This window comes from Coloeus monedula (assembly GCF_965178545.1).
Source record: "Coloeus monedula genome assembly, chromosome: 9".
NCBI classification, from domain to species: domain Eukaryota; kingdom Metazoa; phylum Chordata; class Aves; order Passeriformes; family Corvidae; genus Coloeus; species Coloeus monedula.
In genome coordinates this window covers 14,871,195-14,894,169 of record NC_138789.1, presented here as the reverse complement: position 1 = coordinate 14,894,169, position 22,975 = coordinate 14,871,195, and the positions used below count along the sequence as shown (strand labels likewise).

General features: G+C 39.3%; 1 protein-coding gene across 1 annotated transcript in view; it reads right to left on the bottom strand.

Moving 5' to 3' along the window:
• The window catches only part of ABCA4 (ATP binding cassette subfamily A member 4), a gene marked incomplete at both ends in the record, with an annotated part of 68,179 nt that extends 51,125 nt beyond the window's left edge, over positions 1-17,054 (bottom strand). The window contains 8 exons of the mRNA XM_082287654.1: positions 533-773; positions 1,159-1,248; positions 3,791-3,988; positions 7,784-7,911; positions 10,587-10,726; positions 12,552-12,693; positions 13,211-13,304; positions 16,989-17,054. Of these exons, the coding sequence (XP_082143780.1) occupies positions 533-773; positions 1,159-1,248; positions 3,791-3,988; positions 7,784-7,911; positions 10,587-10,726; positions 12,552-12,693; positions 13,211-13,304; positions 16,989-17,054 (1,099 nt within the window). The remainder of the gene's footprint in view (positions 1-532; positions 774-1,158; positions 1,249-3,790; positions 3,989-7,783; positions 7,912-10,586; positions 10,727-12,551; positions 12,694-13,210; positions 13,305-16,988) is intronic.
• Between the last annotated feature and the right edge of the window lie 5,921 nt (positions 17,055-22,975).

Below are 22,975 nucleotides of genomic sequence, written 5' to 3'. Positions count from 1 at the left end.
AACATGCTGTAGAACATTACTGCTACAAAATATATGTACTTTTATGCAAGGAAGATAACAGCCACCATGTATCAAATTGAATATTATTTGAAAGGAGAGATTTTTAAGTTCCTGTGCCCCAGGCCATCAAACCAGCTAAGAGAAAAAATAAAGTTTAGAAAAATATTTTGGAGAAAAGTAACTCCAGAATGCCGCTCTGTCTTTTCCTGAACCTTCTTCAGGGGCATCTTGTTCTTCCTGATATCAGTAGCATATAATAGAAGATAAAACAGAGGGGCTGTCTTAATTATGATTATGCATATGTTTATGCCTCCATATTAAAAGCAAATGCATATTTCTGTCAGTTGTCAATTCCTGGGCTCATCTGCTTCTAGCTACGAAGTAAGTATGAAGTAAAATCATTTCACCTGTCTCTAATTTCCTGAATCAACTGTTTTAAAATGTTATTTTACAAGAGCAACATTTGATCCTAGTATTTGAATATAAGGTGCACCTATCAGGAGTCTCTTAATGATTTGGTGGAAAAACTTACTGGTTGTATTATCATAAAGATAACCAGATTTCTTCCTTGTTGAGTCAATCCCCAGGAAAGCTTTGTAGTTGTTATCTTCATACCAGTTGAAGGAAAACACTCTGGATCCACCTCCTTCTGGGTAGCCACAGAAAAGATCTGACAGGGAACTCACCAAGTGGCTTAAGGATTCTGGCCTTCCGTCTTGTACAAAGGGTTGCAGAACCATCAAAAGGTCCTGAACGCTTGGCTTCCTGGCTAGCTGCAGTAAGACAAGACTTGGTTAATTGCAGCCCCCAAAGCAGGTAAGGATCTGGTGAGGTCATAGTTGTGCCCAGATGGTAAAACATGAATGCAGTCAGAACCTCATCCTTTTATCTCCTCTGTCCTGGTCACAGGCACCATTTTCAGTTCTTGTTCTTTCATATCTTTTCTGAAGAAAAGAATATACTTCATAATTACCAATACTTATGTCCACATTTATTTTGTAATGAGAGAAGAATGAATTTTTTTATGGAATTAGCTCTTCCCCAGCAAGTCTATTTTCTTTCTGGTAAAGCAGGTAATTGGAACATTAAAACAACAAAGGAAAACAAGGACTATGAGCCATGCAGGAAAGTGATGTAAACTATTATTAGACCACTTACCTTTTGCACTGCTTGGGAGACATTAGACAGCACCCTCCCCCAGGCCTTCAGGTCAGCACCTGGTGAGTTTCTGTCCAACACAGTGGGAAGCTGTGGATACATAAAAAGTAGAGATGAGTGTCTACATGACAACTGCTATAACAACGAGAAGAAATCCAAATGGCATCTCTGTAGCTCAAATACTTTGAGTTATCTGGAACAATATCTTATAAGCCTGTCTCACGGGCCCACAAATCCAGTACCCATGTGCAGACTCACACAGTAGCCTGTGTAAATGTTCTTTCTAATACACAGCTGAAACAAACACAGGCCACTTAAAATATATCTCGGGATTTGTTCTGCCCATCTAAGCCCACCATGCCAAAAGGTGCAGAAATGGAGAAGGAATGCAGGAACAGGGACATTTGAGAAGCTGCTTCTCACAGAGGCTATTCTCTCAGTGAGATATACAGACTCTTGGTAACTTCCAAATATAGCAAAGCTTTGATACAGAAGGCCCCATTTGCTACAGAGGTAAATGATTTGTAGTACTTTATACTTCAGAGATTCCCTGATTTTGAAGACAGTCTGGTCCTCACTGTCTGTCAAACCTGATAGAAACCATTACTTTCCCAGGCTCATACAGACTGACCAAACTGCCTTTTCAGCAGAAGTTAACATTTTATTTATCAGTGACTTAAAAGAAACAGGTGACACCACGGTGTGCTGTCACATACCACTTTGTTTGCGTCACTGCATCCTCCTCTGTCAGCTGTCTAAAGAACTACAAATGTATTTGGAGCTGGTGCTCTTGAGTCTTTCTCAGGCATTTCTTCTGCTATTACAACAAAACGTAAAGCTGGACTTGTAGATAGCTAGGATGTGATATTTATGAGACAAGCCCCTAAAAAGCCTTTCCCAAAAACGCCTATACACCCTGCTGATTGCCTGCCATTCCCTTCAGTCAGTAGGTGGTTAAGAAAGCAGAAGACAGCTGCACTGTGTAGGTACCTGGAAGGGAGTCACAATGGCAAGAGTTTCTATGGAAAGCTCATGTTAACGTATTCTGATCTGTGACTTGTGGTTCAGGCAGGAAGAATACACACAGGGCTTCAAAATACACTTTTCCTTGTCCCCTAAGGGGAACCAGTCTGTGCAGAGATTATACAGGGTTCTTGGAGCACCTGCCTTAACCTGGGCTTTTTGAAACTCTGAGGAACGGGAACTGTAAACCTGTAAAAAAGCTGGGCAGTATATCGTGAATATTCACATGGAGTCCTTAAATGCTGGAACTCTATCTTAGAAATACTGTAGCATTAATTCTCTGCTACTTCCAGCAAGCATAAGATATATGAAAACATAAGACAATGTATTTTTAGAAATGGAAAATAGTAGCTTTCAGAAGCTGACCACAAATTCTTATCAGGATTGGTAAAATCACTGGATACATGTTATTGACTGACTATCAATGCTACAATAATCAAACTGTGTTTTGCTGGTGTGTCAATTACAGCTTCTGGCATCCTCTGTTCCCAGTTCTGGGCAACTCAGAGCTGAAAAAAACCCATGTTAAATTAATCTTGATGCTACACTACTGTGGCAGAGAACTCCAATCAATACTTCCTATGCAACTTTAGGAGTTTTTCATATATCCTGCCTGCTCCTATAAAGCAAACTGACAATGTGATGGTTTCATGATGTTAAATTATGAGGTGAAAAACAGCAAATTAAATTGAGTGTTGAAAAATGCAAAGGATGATCATAGGGAAAACAAACATGAAAGATACATACACAGTGATGGACTCAAAGTTCGCTATTATGAGGAAAGAGACCTTGGAGTCTTTATGAATAGTTCCCTGCAAGCACCGCCTCAGTGTGCAGAATACAAATGAAATACTAGAAACATATGCCATTATATATATGTATTTATTAATTTGATATAATTTGTATTTTATTATATATTTTAAAGTAATAATATTAACCTATATTTATACATATATATGAAGTGGCATAATATTTTCATACTAAACCAAGGCTGTAGATGTGGTTTATTTATAGCAAGGTCACAGCAGAAACTAGAAGACAAAGAAGGGCAATGAAAATGAACAGAGGTAAGGAAAAGCTTTTATAGAAAGAGTGATGAAAACTAGTACAATTTCCTAATCTGTTTGTTTGGGGTTTTTAAAAGGGCTCACATGGCTATGCCAACTCAAGCTGCATCATGATTTTGACTGCAGCATAAAATTCTGTCATGGTGGAAGGAGCAAAGACAGAATGGGCTGTGTTGGGTATTTTCAGAATCCTCAGCAAGGTTCCTGTAGGTTTTGCCACACACTGTTTTCCTACACAGACTGGAAAGACCAGATAATATTTCCACACAAACTTTGATTTAAAAACTGCATTTGAATCTCTTAGTTCTGCTGTACTGCCAATTTAATCTGTTTCATCCCACAACATACTCAGAACTGTCTAGTGTTCTGCTGGTGGTAGGTTAACAATCACACATCCATAACCTTACGTTTGCAGGGGTAAATCTACTAAGACCACTTGGAAAACTGCTGAACTATTACAAAAAAAAATTCTTGAAGGGCAACAAAACATAAGCCAAAACAAAAATGACAACATAAGGCAGGATAATTGTGTTAATACTTACCAGCCGAAACAGCTTAAAGAAATCAACATTTGCATACAAGACATCTTCTACTCTTTGTAGACTGTCCTGGGACAGGGCACACATGGCCTTGTGTACAGAAGGGAGACCTCTTCGGCTGCTGAAGATAATAAAGCGGTCCAGGAGCATCTCACTGCAAGCAATGTCCTTCAGAGTCAAGCTAGGGACACCATAGGCAAACTGCAACCAAACCAATGATTCACTTACTCTTACGAAACTTTCATACTGCTCAGGAACAACAGTGTAAATCCCATGTAAATCTACTGATTTCTATAGAGTTATTCTGCATTTACATTTGTTAAACTATAAACCAATGTGTTCCTATTGGTCAAACATTAAAGATAAAAATTTGGACTTTTTCTATTCTGTGTTTATATTAGAAGTGGTAATCAGTAGATGGGTGTGTTTAACGTACAATGGCTTTGTAAATCCCAGCTGTATGGCTGTGCAGAGTGATAGTGAATAATGGCTGTGGGAAGCACAGAATACATGGCAATATAATAAAAAGTAGCACTGGAAATTGCTCACAAGCTAATGTTCCCATCCTCTGTCCATCTCCTTTCACAGTACAAATTTAAGGAAAACAGCTCAGAACACTGTGATGACTGTTAATGCCTACTGTGTTTGAGATGAACACAGACTTTCAGACAAGAACTATGCACTGACATAATATCATTAGACTAAATGAATTTAATAAGCTGCACAATAAAGAAATTGTCAAAATCTACCCAGAAAATAATTTACTTTAGAAAAATAATCTGCTGAGCATTCCAGTCTTTAAGACATATGGATCGAAAAAACACACCACACCTATACCAGGTCAGACGTAGGTGCAGATTTATTTCTTATCTAAGCAAATTAAGAAACTAATCATTATCGAATTTTTATATGTGCAAATCTCCTATAGTTAGCAGCTAAGATTGCTTTGGTAGTGCCTGTAAAGAGAATATTTAAAAACCCAGAGGAATGAGAAAAAAATTAATTCAGTTGCTTTGGAGAGTAGATTCAAAGTAGACTGAGGAGTTATTCATTAATTGCTTCATCTGTCAGAAGCTACCAACCAAAGTGCAAGTGTGGCTATGGAAAGTCAGCATCAAGAATATGAAAGGCAGCAGTAGAGAGGTCTAGAATAACATTGTATTTTATCTGCCATGACTGCCCTGAGTTTCAGCTTGTGGAGCTACAGTTGACCAAAAAAGAAAGGCATCTGAATTACACACAGATTGTGTTTTGGAATTATGATGCAAAAAAGGGATGTGAATTTCTAGAAGTATCTGAGAGATACTATCAGCACTAGAGCTGTACTTATATAAAGGTATCGTTAAGGCAAATTAGACAGTGTGGAGAGAGGCAGAATGCAAAAGAAGGAATTCAACTGACAGATCCAGTCTGTCTTGCAAAAAACCTCCAAAGCCACACATCCCTGCCCTCCCTCAAATTGGGACAACTGAATTGGACTTAAGTTCATTTGTGTCAGTGAAATAATTTGCTTATTTGCTCAGTCATTTATGTCCTGGGGATGTGTGTGATAAGAACAGCATTTTTAACCATATACACCTCATTTGGCATGGTCCTTGTCAGGCAGTGTCAACTGCAATGAAGCTGGGCTGCACAGGGAGGCAGCCTGGGAACCTTGCTCTGACTTGTGAAATGAGGAAACAGTGACATTTACATCTCTGAGAAGGATAAACACAGAAAAAAAAAAAAAGTTGTTATTTACAAACTGTAACTGCATTTCAATGATGTTCATGAACAAATGGGATTAGAAAAACATCAAACCTCCGCCCTTCCAATTTTCCGGTAGGGTGTGCTGCTGCCAATCTTTCCTGAGCTTCTTATTGTGTTTTAACATCAGTTTCTTATCTTTATCTTAGAACGACTCAAAAAAGCAGGCTCTTGGAGGGAAACTTCAATACTTTCTTTTTTTAATCAATGTGTCACTGTTTGGCCAAAGCAGGCAAGATGAAGTCCAAATTATTTTTTCAGCTAGCTGGCTGTTTGATCAGGTTTAGCTTTCAGCTCTGTGTGTCATTTCCTGACTCCCAGGCGGCTCAGACCTAGATCTCCAGCCAGCTGCTGGCAACAGTCAGGCTTTTGTAAACAAGTTGCTTTCAGGTTGATCAGCTCTGTGCCATCAGAGGCAGGGGGAAGGGGTGTACAGAAATATGCAGGCAAACAGAGGGCAGAGCACCATGAAGAACTAGAGGTGAACTATCACAGTTGAGGATTGAGACAACCATAGATCTAGGGTCTAGTTATGGCTCTGAAACTTCCACTTCAACCATGCATAAGTCCAGCCCAAGCAACTTGCTTATCAAGAAGGGCTAATGGAATGAAGCAATTTACCTCCCACAGAAAATGAAGTGTTCAATTCCCACTGAAAATAATTCTCTTGTTGTGTCTCTAAAATTATTAGATTGGTTTTTCTGCATCTTTTTCACCTGAAAGAAGTATTCACAGCACTTTCTTTCCTCATAGCTGTAAATCAGCTCTGGTGAGATGATCTTGTATCCCTGTAATTACTGCTAACAAGAAAACTATATAGAGGGCAGCAAAAGTGGTATTTAACACCAGAGCTCCTCAAGCTTCCTCTAACCAATGCTCAATTTCTTTAATTTCCAGCATACAAAGAACTACATCTTTTTCTACATCAGCACAGAAAATGCAGCAGAAAGACTCTACATTCCAGCAGGTTTCAACCATACTTTGGGTGATGGTGTTGAAAACTTCAGTCCTGCATACACTAGCAAGCAGAATTTTTAACAGCAGATGAATGAATGCCACTGGGGAGCTAATAGTCCAACACAGCAGCACTCAGTTCTCCGGACACAGCTGATCTCTGGTGTAGAAGAGGTTAGGGATGACTAGGGAAAGAGAAACCCGGCAGGATATCTGTACATATTCTCCTTGTCACAAGCAGCAAGGAAGCAAATTTTCAGTATCTCAGCTGACATGGGACTGTGAAAATACATAGGATGTATCAACTGACACTGGCTTTGGTATGCTCTTGTGGTATTGATTCATGATAAAGTGAGGAGAGGGGAGGGCTTCCCCAGGTACCAAACAAGAATACAGCAGATAAGTAATTTGGCTACTGGTCACACCAGCTGAAACCTGTGATGCAGAAGAGGAACTGCATGAAAGGTCATGAATGGCCTCCCTCTTTCTGCCCACACACAGTTTCAGTATTGGCATTTTATGCAGCAGTGAAACAAAGGAACTGTGTCTTTCAGCCTCAGTTATTCACTTGCTTCCACCCACACACTAATGCAGTGTAGAAATTGTTCCAGAATTCCAATTCAGCAACATTCATTCATTAATACAGCATTCCTCACAGAGCTCCCAGCCACCAGTACATGCAGAAGCAGAGACAGCCTGGACTTGGTCAAACATAGTTCCCTGCTTAGCTGCTTCAGGAAGGATTTGACCTGTACTTTTCACTCTGAATTTTCTGAGCAGACCTATTACTCAATCAGAATCTAAGAAAGTGGGTCTGGTTCTCCACTTCCACCTATTCATGTGAAACAATACCAAAAAGCCACCATGCTGACATTAGGGCAGAGAATTTAAATTATAAATTAAGAATCTCCAATAGTTTTTCTCTCATCAGGACTACTATCTCAAAAGGAGGCACAGCTGCATTATGCCTTTAAGTTAAGTCTTTAGCCATGGGGATGGATGGACTGCTTGCCAGTACTGTTTCTTGATGCTCCTCGTTATTTGGGTGCAACAACAGCACACTTCTGTTTATTTAATAATTTATTAATATTTAATGCATATCCAAAATGTTTTTTAAAGACAAATAAGACATCTCTTCCTCTAGATTCATGAAGAACAAAAAGAGAAATTATACAAACAACCCATAAGGCATCGGTTATTCTGGGCCCAAGGCTTCACTGAGGCTACGTTGCACATACAACTCAGGAGATTCTTCCCTCACAGGTGATAACTCGGTAACTGTTAAACTCTACTCACCTGTTCAGGGCGCACTTGAGCATTAATAAGCTGGTAAACAACAAAATCTGTGAGGCCAACATTTTCTAGTAAGAAGGAGGTGAGGGTCTCCCCATCTTTCAAAATGTCTAGAATTCGTATTCCTCTTCCTGGATGAAAAAAAAGGAATGCACAGATCAGTGAGATAGCAAACAAAGGAAGTTAAAGAAAAACTCATATCCCAGCTTAAACCTGTAAAAAGAATGTGCTTTGGCTCTTACACCTAGTCATGACTAACTGGGGCTAAAATTATTTTTGCAATTCAAAATACTTTTAATCCTTTGTTGGGAAATGATAATCAGAAAATGCTGAGTGTTCTGACTCTGCATATCTGATCTCTCAAAGATGTTTCAGACTAGGGCTACAGCAATGGACACATTGAAAGCAGCACTGACTGCATTTGAAAGTGTCTGCCTTTTCCTGATGTAATGTTTTATTTTAAATGTTCAGATTTGAGTATGGTACTGTTCTTAGTGTCCTTTCTTCTGGGCCTTGTGTAAATAACTTTAGTCAACCCTTTACATTTGCACTAATTTATCACTCTCTGCCAATCAATTTTAGTTAGTTAACCTTACTCTCTAGCGTTGCAAAAGTGACCCTTGAAAATCTTCCATTAGAAAAAAATCAATTTCTTTGGAGAAGCATAAAGTGTAGCTTATGCTTCATATTAGACTAGATTAACAACTGCTCTTCAGGCAAACCAGTGAGACCACCCACTGTTAAATTAGACACATGTAAGAGGCCACCAAATTTCCCTAGTACTGTCTGTAACAATACTCAAAATACTGCTGTTCCTAAAGTCAAACAGTTCCAATCTTTTTTAACTTGTCTTTGTTACAAATCTTATCAGTGAGAACTCTGCCTCAATATGGTGCAAGAGAAAGCTTTTACATGTACATAGAATACTTATCATAACTTCATTAAATTATACCTTTATTAAAGGTACCTCACACAGCTTTGGTAAAGAATGCTTGAAAACCTCTAATTCTAGTTTTAGAACAGGCAATTGAAACTGACAGGAGCAGTGTGTATCCTACTGACATAGGGAATGTAACTTCAGACATTTCTAATAAACATTCACTCCATTCTGTGAGCTGCGTCTTACCAGAGTTTGCCAACCAACTTCCACAATTCCATCTGCACTAAGTGTATTCTGGCCTAAGGCTGTAGGGCCTGAGGACTTCTTCAATTGTTCCTCCACATATTTATTCAAGCAGTAAACACTGAAAACAATAGCAGGGGTCTGTCCCTCATATTCTCACTGATGTCTTTCCTGGCATCCAGGCAGTGTGGAGGAAAAAGGACGCCACAAGAACACATCTCATCAAAAGTGTCAGTGCTAGGGGAGACTGGGACAGGGAAAGAAGACTCAGGAGGTAGGTCTGATTTCAGGAATCAGCAGAAGGAGCAATTACTACTCTGACATTTGCAATTTTTTCCTTGCTCAGCTTTGCAGCTATTCTATTAAGATTGTTCCTTACAAGCAATAGTAGTAAGCTATAAACACAGACAACTTAAACAGCCAATCTTACTTTTTCTGTATGCAGAAAGATGGTAACTCATATTTTATTAGTTAAACTCCAGAACTGACTTTTTGACTTTGTTTTCTATAACAGGAAATTCCAAACTTCTAATTTTTTTTTTAAAGTAAAACACATTTAAATCCCCCACAAATTCTTGAAGGAACATAAGATTTTATTTCTCAGGACTGGGGGGAATGTACTCTATTTTTCATGAGTAAAGTCAATATGGGATGCAAAGGCAACTTCCTAGACCATGGCGTGTGGTCCCCAGCAATACAAAGCAAACCCATGGCATGACATGCTTTTTCTTGCCTCTAAATAGTCAGATTTGATTTCTGTGGCTGGGTACAAACAACAGCTCAGATTATACTCAAATTCTTGTTGTTTACATTCTGGGGCATTTGGTTATCTCACTGTTATTTACAATGAGATAATCCCTTTTTTACTTCTAGTTATAAACCCCTGATAGGATAGTGGAGCATCTCTATCAGATGGTTTGTACACATCTTATCAAAAATATATGGTGAGTGACTATTTAATTTTACTAAGAATACTATTCCTGTGACAAAGGATTTGCAAATGGGACAGATCAATTCACAAAGCCAGACCATTTTTATACCTTTAGTTTTAGGAGTAGCTTTTCAAATTCTGTACTTTAAGTCCAAAAACTTTATTATTATACCATTCCCTATTTTCCTCAGAACTATGTTTTGAGTTTGGCAGGTTGTTTTAAATAAAAGTTAATACAATGAATTTGCAATTTGCAATCCTGTTTAGAAGTGTTCAATGCTTTCTCTTTCTAAACAGATTATCAAGAGTTTTCTTCTTCACCATTCCAAACCTGTTTTAGCTAGCACTGTAACAAAGTACCTCTAAGCACTTTTCTGGGTTATGCTCCTGGCACATATTCAGACATGTTCTTAATTTTCCATTTCTTCTGCATCTTCCAGTGACACTTTCTCACTGCTTCTTCTTTTACTGCAATAATAATTAATGAAATTTCTTCTGCCATGTTTTACTGTGTGTGGTGAGATATCCAATATCCTTTTGTGTTTCGAGTTTTGTCTACTGTTATTTAAGGAATATGGTTGTAGAATGGAGCTGACAGCCTCTCTTTCCTCTTAAATGACAGGTGTTTGTCGCTGAACAGATTTTAACTTACCCATGTGATATATATTATAATGTTGCCAACTTACAAAGTAACTACTATCCAGCTCTCAGAAGGAAAAATTTAGTCTAAAGGATATAGACACAACAATTACCTGCAATTCTTTCAGGATTAGTTCTCATTGTTTCCATAAACTGAGTCATAATGATCAGTTCTTCCCAGATTCTTCCAAGGTCATGGATTTCAGGGGCTTCCAGTAAAAGCTCCTGAGCATCTTTATATACCCTTGCAAGGCTGAAAGGAGGAATAACGAAGAAACAATAATATAAGGGTGATGACTCTTGAGAACCTTGCAAGTCAAAACCCCCCAACAAACAAACAAACGAACCCTAAAAAAGAAAAAGTGAAGTTGGCTCTCTCTGTATTAGGGATGAGGAAAAAAAAAAAGTTGTTTTGTCATCAGTTTCAGGTAGTCTGGGATTCAGTTAGATTTGAAAGTCCACAGAAGGTTTAAGAGGGCTACTGGTGCTGCAGAAGGTTGGCCATTCATACATTTTCTTCATTGGCCATGCTGGTCTTGCTGTGGAGACAGGACCTTAACCAGACAGCATGCATCTCACAGTTATGGTACAAATCTGCCCTGGTTCTAGCCCAGGCCCAGCTCCAGCAGCTGAATGGGGCATTCTGGACACATGCAGCCCTGCTCAGCCTAGCAAGTGACACAGAATCATTCACAAACAGAAACATGCTTCCTTTCTCACATCAGTCCCCTCCAATTTTTTAGGTGCCTTCGGAGTATTTCTTCAAGGAGCAGCCGGAAAACACAAGTAACAAATGATCACAGGCAGATGTACAACTACTGGTTCTGGGTTAGAACATGCAGATCAAGCAAGGATGCAATCAGTTCCTGTGTTTATGAACAAGCATAAAAAATTCTTATAATGAGGTAAGGCCATTACACTTCTTCAACAGTGTTGCGTTTTTCCATGCATGCAACAGTATATCTCAGTCCACATGACTCATTTTAGCTTACAGGAAACAACAAACAGGAAGGACCAAATTTACTGGGACTGACAAAGTGACAGTTAGCTCTGTAGCAAGCAACGTAGAAGAGCCAGAATGTATAGAAAACAGAACCCTCTAGCGTCACTGTGTGCTTGACTGTACCCCACCAAAAATGTTCTGTTGACTGTTTTAAATCCTATTCGCTAGGAACAAAAGGTGAAACAGTAAGTTAGGACCAAGTTACAGACTTTCACGTGACAGGAGCTTTAATGGCCTTCACATTATTAGCTCATGAATTTTAATCATTGGATGCTCCAAAGTGGACTTTGCAAAGGGAGGCTTGGAGCATTTTTTATATTTAGTATGACAGGGTTTTTTTCACTCTGAGGGTCCTTGTCTGCTGTACTTTCTTTCATGACTCAGCTGTAACAAACAATGCAATAAAACACTCCTACAGCACTTTTTCAGTAATAGTCCAAAAATCTCCCTTCCTCCTATTTTGCAAACAAGCTTAGTATCTGAATTAGCGATTAAAGTATCACAAGTATATAGCCCAAACATGTGCTACCTAAGAAGCGGCAGTTCTTATTTGCAGCTACTTCATCACAGCTCTAATTCAGAAGGGACAACTCTAGAGATGAGAAAAGAAGGCTTAGGTGTTCCATGCTCTTTTATCAAAAAGATTTGTCCCAAGACATTCAGTAAGCAGTAAACAGTAGAAAGCATGGATTTTATTAAGTGAACATGTGTTCCCTAGAGACTAGTACTGAAGTCTCTCTCTAAAAGGCCCAGAACTATCATTGTGAGCTCTGTTTCAACTTGATGACCATTGTTAGCATGAAACCAAAGTGCTAGAACTGAAAATTTTTGTCTTTCACTGTTTGCACACTGCTGTATTATTATCTTTCCTTTTTATTCACACTACAGAACAATTCTTTAAAATATTCCTTGGTGCAGTGAGGGACCTTTCTAAGCAAGGTGAGGATACTCCATCCTTTCTTCTTGCATCATTCATGTCCATGAACACCCAACAGGTGCCAAGAGCAAGCTATTAACAGTTCCCTTGCAGGCTTGTATTGCTGCAACCCAGTCTCACACATACAGCTCTGCTTACATGGAATTTTTGTAGTTGGACACTACACCTGGACCCTCTCCGGGGGTTGTGCTGCGGAAACAGGGATTGTTCATGTTACAGAAGATGCCATGTAACCATGGGAGTGTTCCTGCTGATGGCATTGCCTTGTTTGGGAAGTGACCTAGAGTATCAAAACACAAAATATAAACTGTTAGGTGTCTTTGCTAATGCAGCTTTACTGAATATAAATAGCAAGATAAGCTGGCTCTCTACAGAAGGAATGGGATAGGAATCATAAAGGTTTATCTTTTACCGAGAAAAAAGAAGTCACCAATATAAGCTATATGGCTATTTTAACAGAAATGAATTCTGAGTAATGTGAGGCATTTTTTAAATAGGTAATGAGGTAGTACTTTCTCAGTAACAAAATTACAGAAATCCAAAACTGGATAGATCTTTGAGACCTCAGGTATGCCTGACCAGAAAGCATCTCACAGGAAAACTATACATTTTTTTTATCTCCTCACTGGTAATTCTTACACTACATGGCTATAAATAACTAAGCTACTCAAACCAAATTCTGTTCTTTAGCCACTGGACAGTAACACTCCACAAACAGGTCCCAGTACCTCTGTCTGAGAACACCTGGCCATTACCTACAACAAGTCAGATTATGATAACATCTTAAACATTCTTACATTCATGTTGACGATACAGTGGATTAGCTTTCCTCAGCCAGACAAGTGCAAGAAACAATGACAGAGGCCATACAAGCTCCACTAGAAAACGAAGCTGGGGAAAAAAAAATTTAAAAATAAATTTTACAAATAGATCACCATACAGTCACTAGGTGGCTAAAGGGATGAGACCTCTTCTCACAACAGAAGTGCCCAGTGCAGCATGTGACCATGGCTATCCTTTGCCTGTTTCACCATTTGAAACGGACACCCAAAAGGGCAAGGATTTCATCAGAGTTCCATGAAGCATCACCATTAACTCAGTGCTCAGTGGCTTTTCCACCTCTTCTAAAGAAATATTTAAGCATCCTGACTGAGGTAAAAAGAGACAGCAGGTAGTGCTTGACTCTACAACAAGGATTTGATATAAGAGAAAAAAGGGTTTTTTTAATCCACACTTTAACACTGCTAGGCTCATTAGCAGGCTGTCAGTACACTGTGCTTACCACAAGGTAAAAGACTGCAGCATAAGCTTTACATTCTTTGACCCTTACTTTTGTTTCTTTTTGTCATCATTCATTTCAATGTTACTAATTTCCTAATACTTGTAGAAATTTATGCATTAAGATCAAACACCTTATTCAGTAATGTAGAAGACCCCATCAAAGGCCACTTTATTGCCCAGATCTTTCAATACACTTAGAACCATCACCGGCTCCCGTGTCATGACAGAAAATCAAGGGCGCTGCTTTCACCACAAAGCAACATCCTGCCTGCTTTTCAGTCTGTTCCCTCCACTCCTGTGTTTCAGATTGGTTTACTGCCTCTGTGTGTTTTGGCAGAGGTTTGAAACGACAATCCTTTGATCCTGTAACACAGGCTTTGGGCTCTGAGGAACAGCAATGGGATTTTTGTGTCCAAACACGTGGCACTTTTTTGTTCCTCCCTGTAAGAGCTAGGACCATTTACCTTCAGAACCAGGGTTGTAGCACATGCACAGGAAAGCCCTCCTTGCTTCTTTACCTTTGCTCCCTCCTCACCAACTAGGTACCAAATATATGATAATAACACACATAGCAGCAGAGCCAAAACCAAGATGGGTTACACAGGAATGTTGTTTTGGGCAAAAGGCACTCCACAGCATAAGAACAGGTTTATTGGAGCTGCCCTATTTTTCCATTATAAGTCTGTCTAACAGCTTTAGTTAAGCACAACATATTCTTACAGCAAAAGGGTAGAAAGCTTTATACCAGGCAACAATTTGCTATTTTATATTTTTCATCTTAAAGGTCTTCATTTTAAAACAGAACAATAATGAAAAGACCCACCCACCACCACCTAGGAAGCTATGCATGCCTGATCTTTTTAAATCCAGACAAAATTTTACCAGCAGTAAAGAGCAGATTAAACAATTATTAGAGAGGGAAATCTGACAGCTGTTGTGTACAGCGCAGAATACAGTATTACTGACCCTTCCCAGCTGGGTCCACAAGGTCTGATCAACATCCATTGCCATTCATTTGGTAAGCCATCTGGGACAAGTGCTACATGCACATAAACTCAGAGGAGAAAGAACAGGCAAGACTCCTTGGCCCACCTTTGCTGCAGAGTTAATCTGCGTTAATGCTCAGATGTTGATTCTTTCTTCATCCCCGGGAAATACAAAATCCTCAGACTTGAATTTGGTGATTCCTTTCTGTCTGGGTTAACTAGTTTGGAAAAGATTGAAGTCTAAAGCCCAAGGGAAGCTTTCTTTCAACCTGGTACACAATGTGTTGTGTGGTAAGGATGGACCAGTGCTGTCAGCCCTCTGATTCTTTCCTGTGGACCTTAGCCAGAGGACACAAAGGTGTCTCAGAATGCACTGGAAGTATCAGAAAGCAGCCCATAAGCCTGAAGAACTACAAGATAAATAGCCAGACATCCCAGAAACATGCACAGAGAAAGGTAATATCCAGACGGAGCTGTAATGGAACAAGCACAGTGGTAAGACCATATAAATGTGACAGGCTTAAACTGGCTGCAGATCAGCTGTTGACTCTGCAATGAAGTCTTTCGTCTTGTGAAGTAAATTAGACTAAATGATGAATTGGAGTAGAAGATTGCATATATCTCTATTTATGGTACTGCATGACGGTTAACAAGAAAACAGTCTGATTTTCCCAAAATATATTTTAGAGCTGCCTTTGACAGTATGAATTTTTGTTTTGGCTACTTTGTTTCTCTGTGAGGACAAATAAACAGGCAGGATTATATTCTTAAACAAGAAATTATTTTTAATGGCTCTCCTGTAAAACATTTTACTCTTCAGGGTGGAGAAAATATTTCTCAGCTGTAGATTAAATCACTGTGCTTACAAACTAGGAATGATCATCAGAGAAGAGGATCTCTAGCAATACCTGGAAACACCAATTATAACTTTTGAAAATTCTATAGAAAAAAATTAAACAAAAAGAGAAGACAATTCCTGAAAGCCAAGCTGGCACTTTGTGTCTCATATCTAAGCAGATTTGCACAAATAACACACTATTTCATATACTGAAAATACTGAAGAATTCTACAAATATACATTTGTTAAAAATTAAAAACCAGTGGCTTCCACTTCTCTTAGTATATACATTTGAAGACCAGAAAGACATGGATTTTCTGTTTGGCATTGTTTTTTCTGAACTTGAGAGCCAAACTACCACAGCTCCTTGACAACCAGTAACTGAAGTCCAGCTTCAAAAAGGTGTCCTTAACTCAAGTATGACTTGGCAACCTTCATGTTGCAATAAATCATGAGCTGCAATGTTATATGCATCAGCTCTTGATGACAACATATGCTGTGGGAGAAAGTCTGCTAGGAAGCTATGAAGGAAAGAACATTCAAATTGCCTATGAAGAAAATGACACAATCCTTTGATCCTGAAAATTCCAGCATGTGAGCCATTCCTATTGACTAAAATCAGGTCAGCATAGAGTAAATATTTCAGCTCATCCCGTGGTTCATTTTGTTATTAAACTGTTATTATGGCAAAATTGTTTGCATGATGGTTATAGTCTCACAGATGCCTTAATAAACTTTAAAAAGGATTTTTCATTTGAAACAGTCTGTATCTATAGGACCTCAGAGAAAAAGCATGGAAACCAGGTAAAGGGGCTTCTTTTGCTGGGCAGAAGTAGTTGAAGTACATCAGATAACTAAGACCCTAGTCTGAAGTTTTGTTTCGCTCTAAGAAAACTTAGCTAAAAGAAAAAATAAAAAGAGCAATGAAAATAAGGTGAATTAAGGTGAAAAGTAATAGGTAAGTTTGATGTAAGACAAAACATCATAAAATCTAAGAGGATTTAAAAGTACTTTAAATACTTCTGACTTTTGCTTTACTTATGTCATTCAGCCATACTAAAAAAGACAAAATCTGTGAGAACTGTAAGGTCCTAACTAGAATCATGTCTAAGAGCAGCTGAGTATGAAGAGCTAATCTAAAATTAGGACTCAAAACTCTGTGAGCTGAATGGTGCTCATGATGTTTTTTAACAACAGATCTTTTTATGTGAAAATATATAAATATTACTACCCACAACTCTTCTAGTACACAATATTATTTGTCAAAGAAGATCCCAACACAAGTATTCTATGTTTGGTCTGTAAAGAGCAGCTCTGCAAACCAGACAAGTTGCCCATAAAAAGGCCCAGACAAAGATCATGTGTGATTCTTTGGGGGACTTGAGAGTTTTACGTGCTGATGAATGTACCAGTCACTTAATCCAGCGGAGTGCATGGTTCAAACCTGAAATCCAAAGACTAATGCTTTACCTTTTGTCTTTTCCGAAGGATCCAGTTCTTCCAAAGCAGAAGTCTGACTTGCCTAAAGAAGCTCATTCTTCTGCATCGACACGTCTGGTTAACCTGTGGCAAAGGATGCATTACCATTTCTCAGCTGACAGCAGAAACAGAATTTAGAGCAAAATAACAGCTTTCTATTCTTATTTTAAGATTATGTTATCACAGAGATCAGTTCCTTTCATTGTCTGCACCATTTAATTTTGCACTTGATACACTATCATGCATGAAAAATCGTGAGTTTCCTTTGTTTGGAGGCTACTTCCTGTGACACATTTATCAGCACCAAAAAGCAGTAGAGAGGAAAAACATCTCTTTCAAATAAAAAAAAGTCACAAACATTGAATCTGGCTATTAACTTGGACTTGCATGTAATGAAGGCAGTTAACTCTTGTATCATTTATCACAGTACTGTGTTTTCAAAATATTTTTTTCCAAAAAAAGATGGATTTACTACTAGACATTAGTTTATATAAAACTGTTCAGTTATTGTGATACAATTAGGTTTACCATTCAGACATTATAAAATATATTGATTAATAGAGTCTGATATGGATTTTATATAAACAAATCCATTCTGTTGCCATTTCCTTAAAAAATACAGGATCTCCTATTTTTATGTTTTTAAATTCAGCAACTCCCATTACATTTTAGTAGAGATACCACTGAATTTAAACAACTGTATGCTCTGTTTTTCAGGTTCATGACTCATTATAATCACCAGGAATTTTTACCTTCAAAAGGAAAAAGGAAACTTGACATATAAATCCAAATATCAGATACACTGGCCTGTTAAAAAATAAACAAATTATTGAAATTTGCTACCTGTGTCAACTTCCTACTTTATTGCTGCTTTATGGGATTTAAATGATTGATGAGTAGTTTCTTTATGAATGATTAGTAACTGGGAGAGCGTTGAAAATGCAATGGAAGTCAGATACTGGAAAGCACACTCTGATTATCAGAATGGTGAAGTAATAGAACTGATTTTATGGGAAGACTGGGGGGGGCCTCCACTGCAGATTACTCAAACCTCTACAAAAAATTACACAGGTAAAACCACTCATAGATTAGGTAATTTTTTAAAGTCTCATTTGTCACTATTCTTCTAGAGTTTTATTTCTGGAAATGATATTAATTGAAGAAGATTTTGTTTGATTTTAAGAGACAAGGTTTGGAAAATATGTCAGGATCTTTTGGCCTAATGTGTTAACAAATCAGTAGTGAAAAACACTAGATAAGGGATTTGATTGTTTCAGAAAATCATCTCAGGTCCACATTTTATGAACTGAAAAGGAATTTCAACCTCAAGAGAAGAGGTGGCCAGCACTAGGGAAGGGTTGGCATCAGCCATGACTAACCCTGGTAGAAAGGCCTCCTAAAGAACATGCAACCTCTTCTGATATACCAGGCTTGAAAGTGATTGAAGCAGGATATTTAAGACCAAACAGTAAGAATTGGCTGTGCTGCTTACTGGGGATCAAATAACAAAGGAACAGTTCTGCATAAAGAATATTCATGCAAAACTAAACTTGGAGCATTTTCCATATTTTGCAGATCAAGTTTCATGCTATTTTCAGTATCCCTCCATCAACTCTGTTTAAGTTACAGAGTGAGAAATGAGACTAGCTATAAAAAGCTACTGCTGTTGTGAGGAGTAAATGGACTAACACCTGATGGTTTGAACACACACTTCTGGGGTGTGACAACCTCCCACTTTGGGTTGCCAACAATAGGCAGTCAGACAGCTTTCTGACACTATGGTGTAGCCCAGGGCTCTTGGACCTGTTGCTACTCTGAAAAATGAATCCTACAGCTGAACAAATGAGGAAGAGATAGTTTTGCACTGCAGCTCCTCTTGCCTTCCCCTAAACCCCAGACGGATGCTGCAATCTTTCTGCAACAGCTGTAAAAGGAAATCCAAGCCTTCATGTCAAGGCCATAAAAATCTATAGTCTGCCAATGGCCTGGCCCCTCCTATTCCCCCTGCTGGTGCTTTACTGAGCCACCCACCATTGACAGTTTCTGTCTCAATGAGAGATCCCACAGTACTACAGAGAGTCATAGCTTATGTTTCTAAGTATCCTGCTATGTATGACCTGCACCACTCTTGAATTAGTAGTAGCTGTACTACTAGTAGAAAAATTGTTGTGCAAGGCCATAAATGAGATGATGACTACCAGATAAAATGGCTGCTACCATTTGCTTTGAAAAATATAACTATTTCTGAGACTAAAAATATAATAAAGAATCCAAGCCCAATAAACCTTGGTAGGAAAAAAAGGGCAGTAAGTCAGGTTATACAGATTGTGCTTGCTATGTAATCTTTAAGATTTCTTTACATTGGACCCTGCTAGTTATATTTGTTGATAGCGACAGGGAGACATTGCTTATAAGGGAAGTAACTCAATGACAGACAACCTAATTAATATGCATAAAGGGGCAAAAAAATTCTCTCCAAGAAAGTGACTACTAATTGATTACCAAGGTTAACACTGTGCTACATGAGTCAGAATTTAAAAGTACTTAAAATAACTATTTAAGGTATGGCATTAATACATGAAGTACAATCAACATACAAAACTTTCTTAAAGTTTCTACATTGCTTACCAGACACACTTCAGGACCCCTTCTAATTTTAGGATGAACAAGGATACACTTATATCTCCCCAGAGTGGTTTGTTTATAAAACCTTCACTAGGAGCTCAAGGGAAAGAACCTTGCTTTCCCAAATGCAGCAGCTTCAGGGATGTGAGTTAACCTTATATTGCTTTGAAATCTAAATTAGACAGGTGAATATGAGACAAAACTGTAGGAAAAGAACAACTTAAATAATGCAGTCAGAAGACACTGGACAGATATACCTCAGAATCTGTAGCAGCACAGAATAAATAAAAAATAATTAATTTGCAGTCCTGAAATATCCTTTCCTATCTGGGCATTACTCAGACAAACTAACAGATTTGTGTGGTTAAGATTCAAGCTCTACTACTTTAAGTAGAGCAAAACACTATAACAAAAAAGAAGAGTAGAACCAAGATAAAGAGTAGTACCTAGTAATAATGTATGGAGAACTCCAGTTGGACTGAGGAGGTACATGAAGTTCTGGAGTGATTAGTCATGGTGGAGATCTATCTTCACTCTTTAGAGGCAGCGCCCTGCTCATGAAATCAGTGGTGGCTTGGGACTGCTGCAGAGCGAGCACAGGCACTGAAAGAAATTAAAATTCCAAAAAAGAAGTTTCTTTACATAGATAACAACACTCCCCTAAAATCAGAAAAAGACCCCTACACTTATAAACTGAGTGAACACTGAATTCCCTATAGATTTTCATCTGTAAAGGGCATCTGAAACAGCAATGCAGCAAAACCTCCCACCAGTGCTCATGCTGGGCAATGACTCTGTATAAGCACTATCACATCTTCCCTGTGATTGCTCTTCCAAGTAGAAGCTGAACAACAATCTAGGCTTCAGTATTTAAAAAAGTTTTTAAAGGATGTGGCAGTGCTTGCCTGTTTCTTTCCCCTTCACAGGGCTTTGGGGACACCTTTGAGACTCCTGCACAAAACTGCTTCACTGAATTTAACACACTCTAGATTTCCCCCAGAGCCCACTGCAGCTCTGGCAGCAGAGCACTGCACCCTGTACACTGCTTCTTTCCCAGCACCACTGCAGGGCCTTTAAATCCTTGCACACAGGTGCCACCTAAACCACCCACTTTAACCTGGCTTCTGGCACAAAGGATAACAAAGCACAGGATCACACCGTCCCTAGGTGCTGAAAGGTGAGCCAGCAGGGAAGACCACCAGCCTTGGCTGAATAGGGCACTTTCACTAGAAGTCAGGGAAAAATAGAGAGTTTATGACCTTTGGAAGAAGGGGCAGCCAACTCAGGAAGAGTCAAAGGACATTGTTAGGTCATGTAGAGAGAAAATTAGAATGGTGAAAGCTCAGCTAGAACTCAAACAGGCCACTGCTGTGAAAAATAATAAAAAAGTGTTTTTATGAATGCTTTAACAACAAAAAGAGGGTCAAGGAAAATCTCCATCCTTTATTGCATGCAAAGGGAAACCAAGGATGTAGAAAAGGATGAAGAAAAGGCCGTGGTACTTAATGCCTTTCTCGCCTCAGTCTTCAGCATGAAGACAAATTATTCTCAGAGCAACCAGTAGCTTGAGCTGCTAGACAGGGATGGAGAGCAGAACCCCTCCACCTGCCCACAATCCATTAGGAGGTAGGTAGTGACCTGCTGCACCACTTAGACACTCACAAGTCTATGAAGCAGAATGGGATCCACCCAGGAGTACTGAAGGAACTGGCAAAAGAGCTCACCAAGCCTCTCTCTATCATTTATCATCTGGTAAACCAGGGAGGTCCCAGATGACTGGAGATTGGCCAGTGTGACAACCATTTGCCAAATGGTCATAACAATCCCAGGCAGTGCTACAGGTTGGGGGAAGAGTGTCTGGAAAGCTGCCCAGTGGGAAAAAAGCCTGGGGGTGCTGGTAAACAGCAGCTGAACATGAGCCAACATCTGCCCAGGTGGCCAAGAAGGCCAATGGCATCCTGGCCTGTATCAGCAATATTGTGGCCAGCAGGACCAGGGCAGGAATTGTTTCCCTGTACTGGGCAGTGGTGAGGCCACACCTCGAGTGCTGAGTCCAGTTCTGGGCCCATCACCTCGAGGAAGACATTGAGGGGCTGGGGCGAGTCCGGAAAAGGGCGGCGGAGCTGGGGAAGGGTCTGGAGAGCGAGTCCTGTGAGGAGCGGCTGAGGGAGCCGGGGTTTAGTCTGGAGAAGAGGAGGCTCAGGGGAGAATTTACCATTCTCTACAACTGCCTGAAAGAAGGGCACAGCAAGATGGGGGTTGGCCTCTTCTCCCAGGCAAACAGTGACAGGACAAGAGGGCATGGCCTCAAGCTGTGCCAGGGAATGTTCAGGTTGGACATCAGGAGGAATTTTTTCACTGAAAGTGTGGTCAAGCATTGGAACAGGCTGCTCAGGAAGGTGGTGCAGTCACTATCCCTGGATAATATATATAAATGACTGGACATGGCACTTAGTGCTGTGGCTTAGTTGATGTGGTGGTTTTGGTCAAAGGTTGAACTTAATCTTGGAGGTCCTTTCTGACCTTAATGATTCTATTCTATGATTCTATGGCAACCTCCTCTTTTACAAGTCACTTTGATCTAATTTCTCTTGAGCTTATGTTCATATTGCAGGTGAGACCTGGCCTGCTTCAATCTAGACAGAGAAACAGAGCTTTATAAAGGCACAGATAGAAGCTAACTCTGACTAATGGCAGTGCAAAGCAGAGAAACTAGCACTGCTGCTGCTGCTGAGCTACAGACTGTGTTTAAGCCCTACCACTATGTGTGAGGCAAACAGATAATTTAATAGTTTTATTCAGCAAACAAGCATTTTAACTCTAAAATCCTAAGGCAAGTTATTTTAAGAAAATGGATCTCTTTTTGCTGTCCACATGTTGGCAGAAACAGCTCTAACAGATTAAACTAATCTCCTAATTAGATTTTTTACAGCGCAATTGGATGATGGTAGGGTATATTTTGCTTTCTATGGTCAACTACATCTGCTGCTCCTGTGACCCATTTTTGCTTTTTAGCTTTACAAAAGGATCTTCAGAAGTAAACAGAGAAAGCTTTTGCAGGGCCTGTCATTTTACATGGGAGGGGAAAATACAGTTCAGCTTATGGAGCACACTGCACAATTTCACCATAGCTCTATCCACAGTTTTATGTATCAGAACATAAAGAAAGCAGTAAGTGGAAATAGATATTTGGTGATAGTTCTTGCATTATGCCTACAGTAGGTATCTGATAATATAAAAGTTCCCTATGACATGCTTCATGAGTACCTACATGCAATACATGGGGTCACATGGCATGTGTGTTGTGTTCTCCCCTTACATCACACACATATGCCATAACAGCTGTTTTAAAT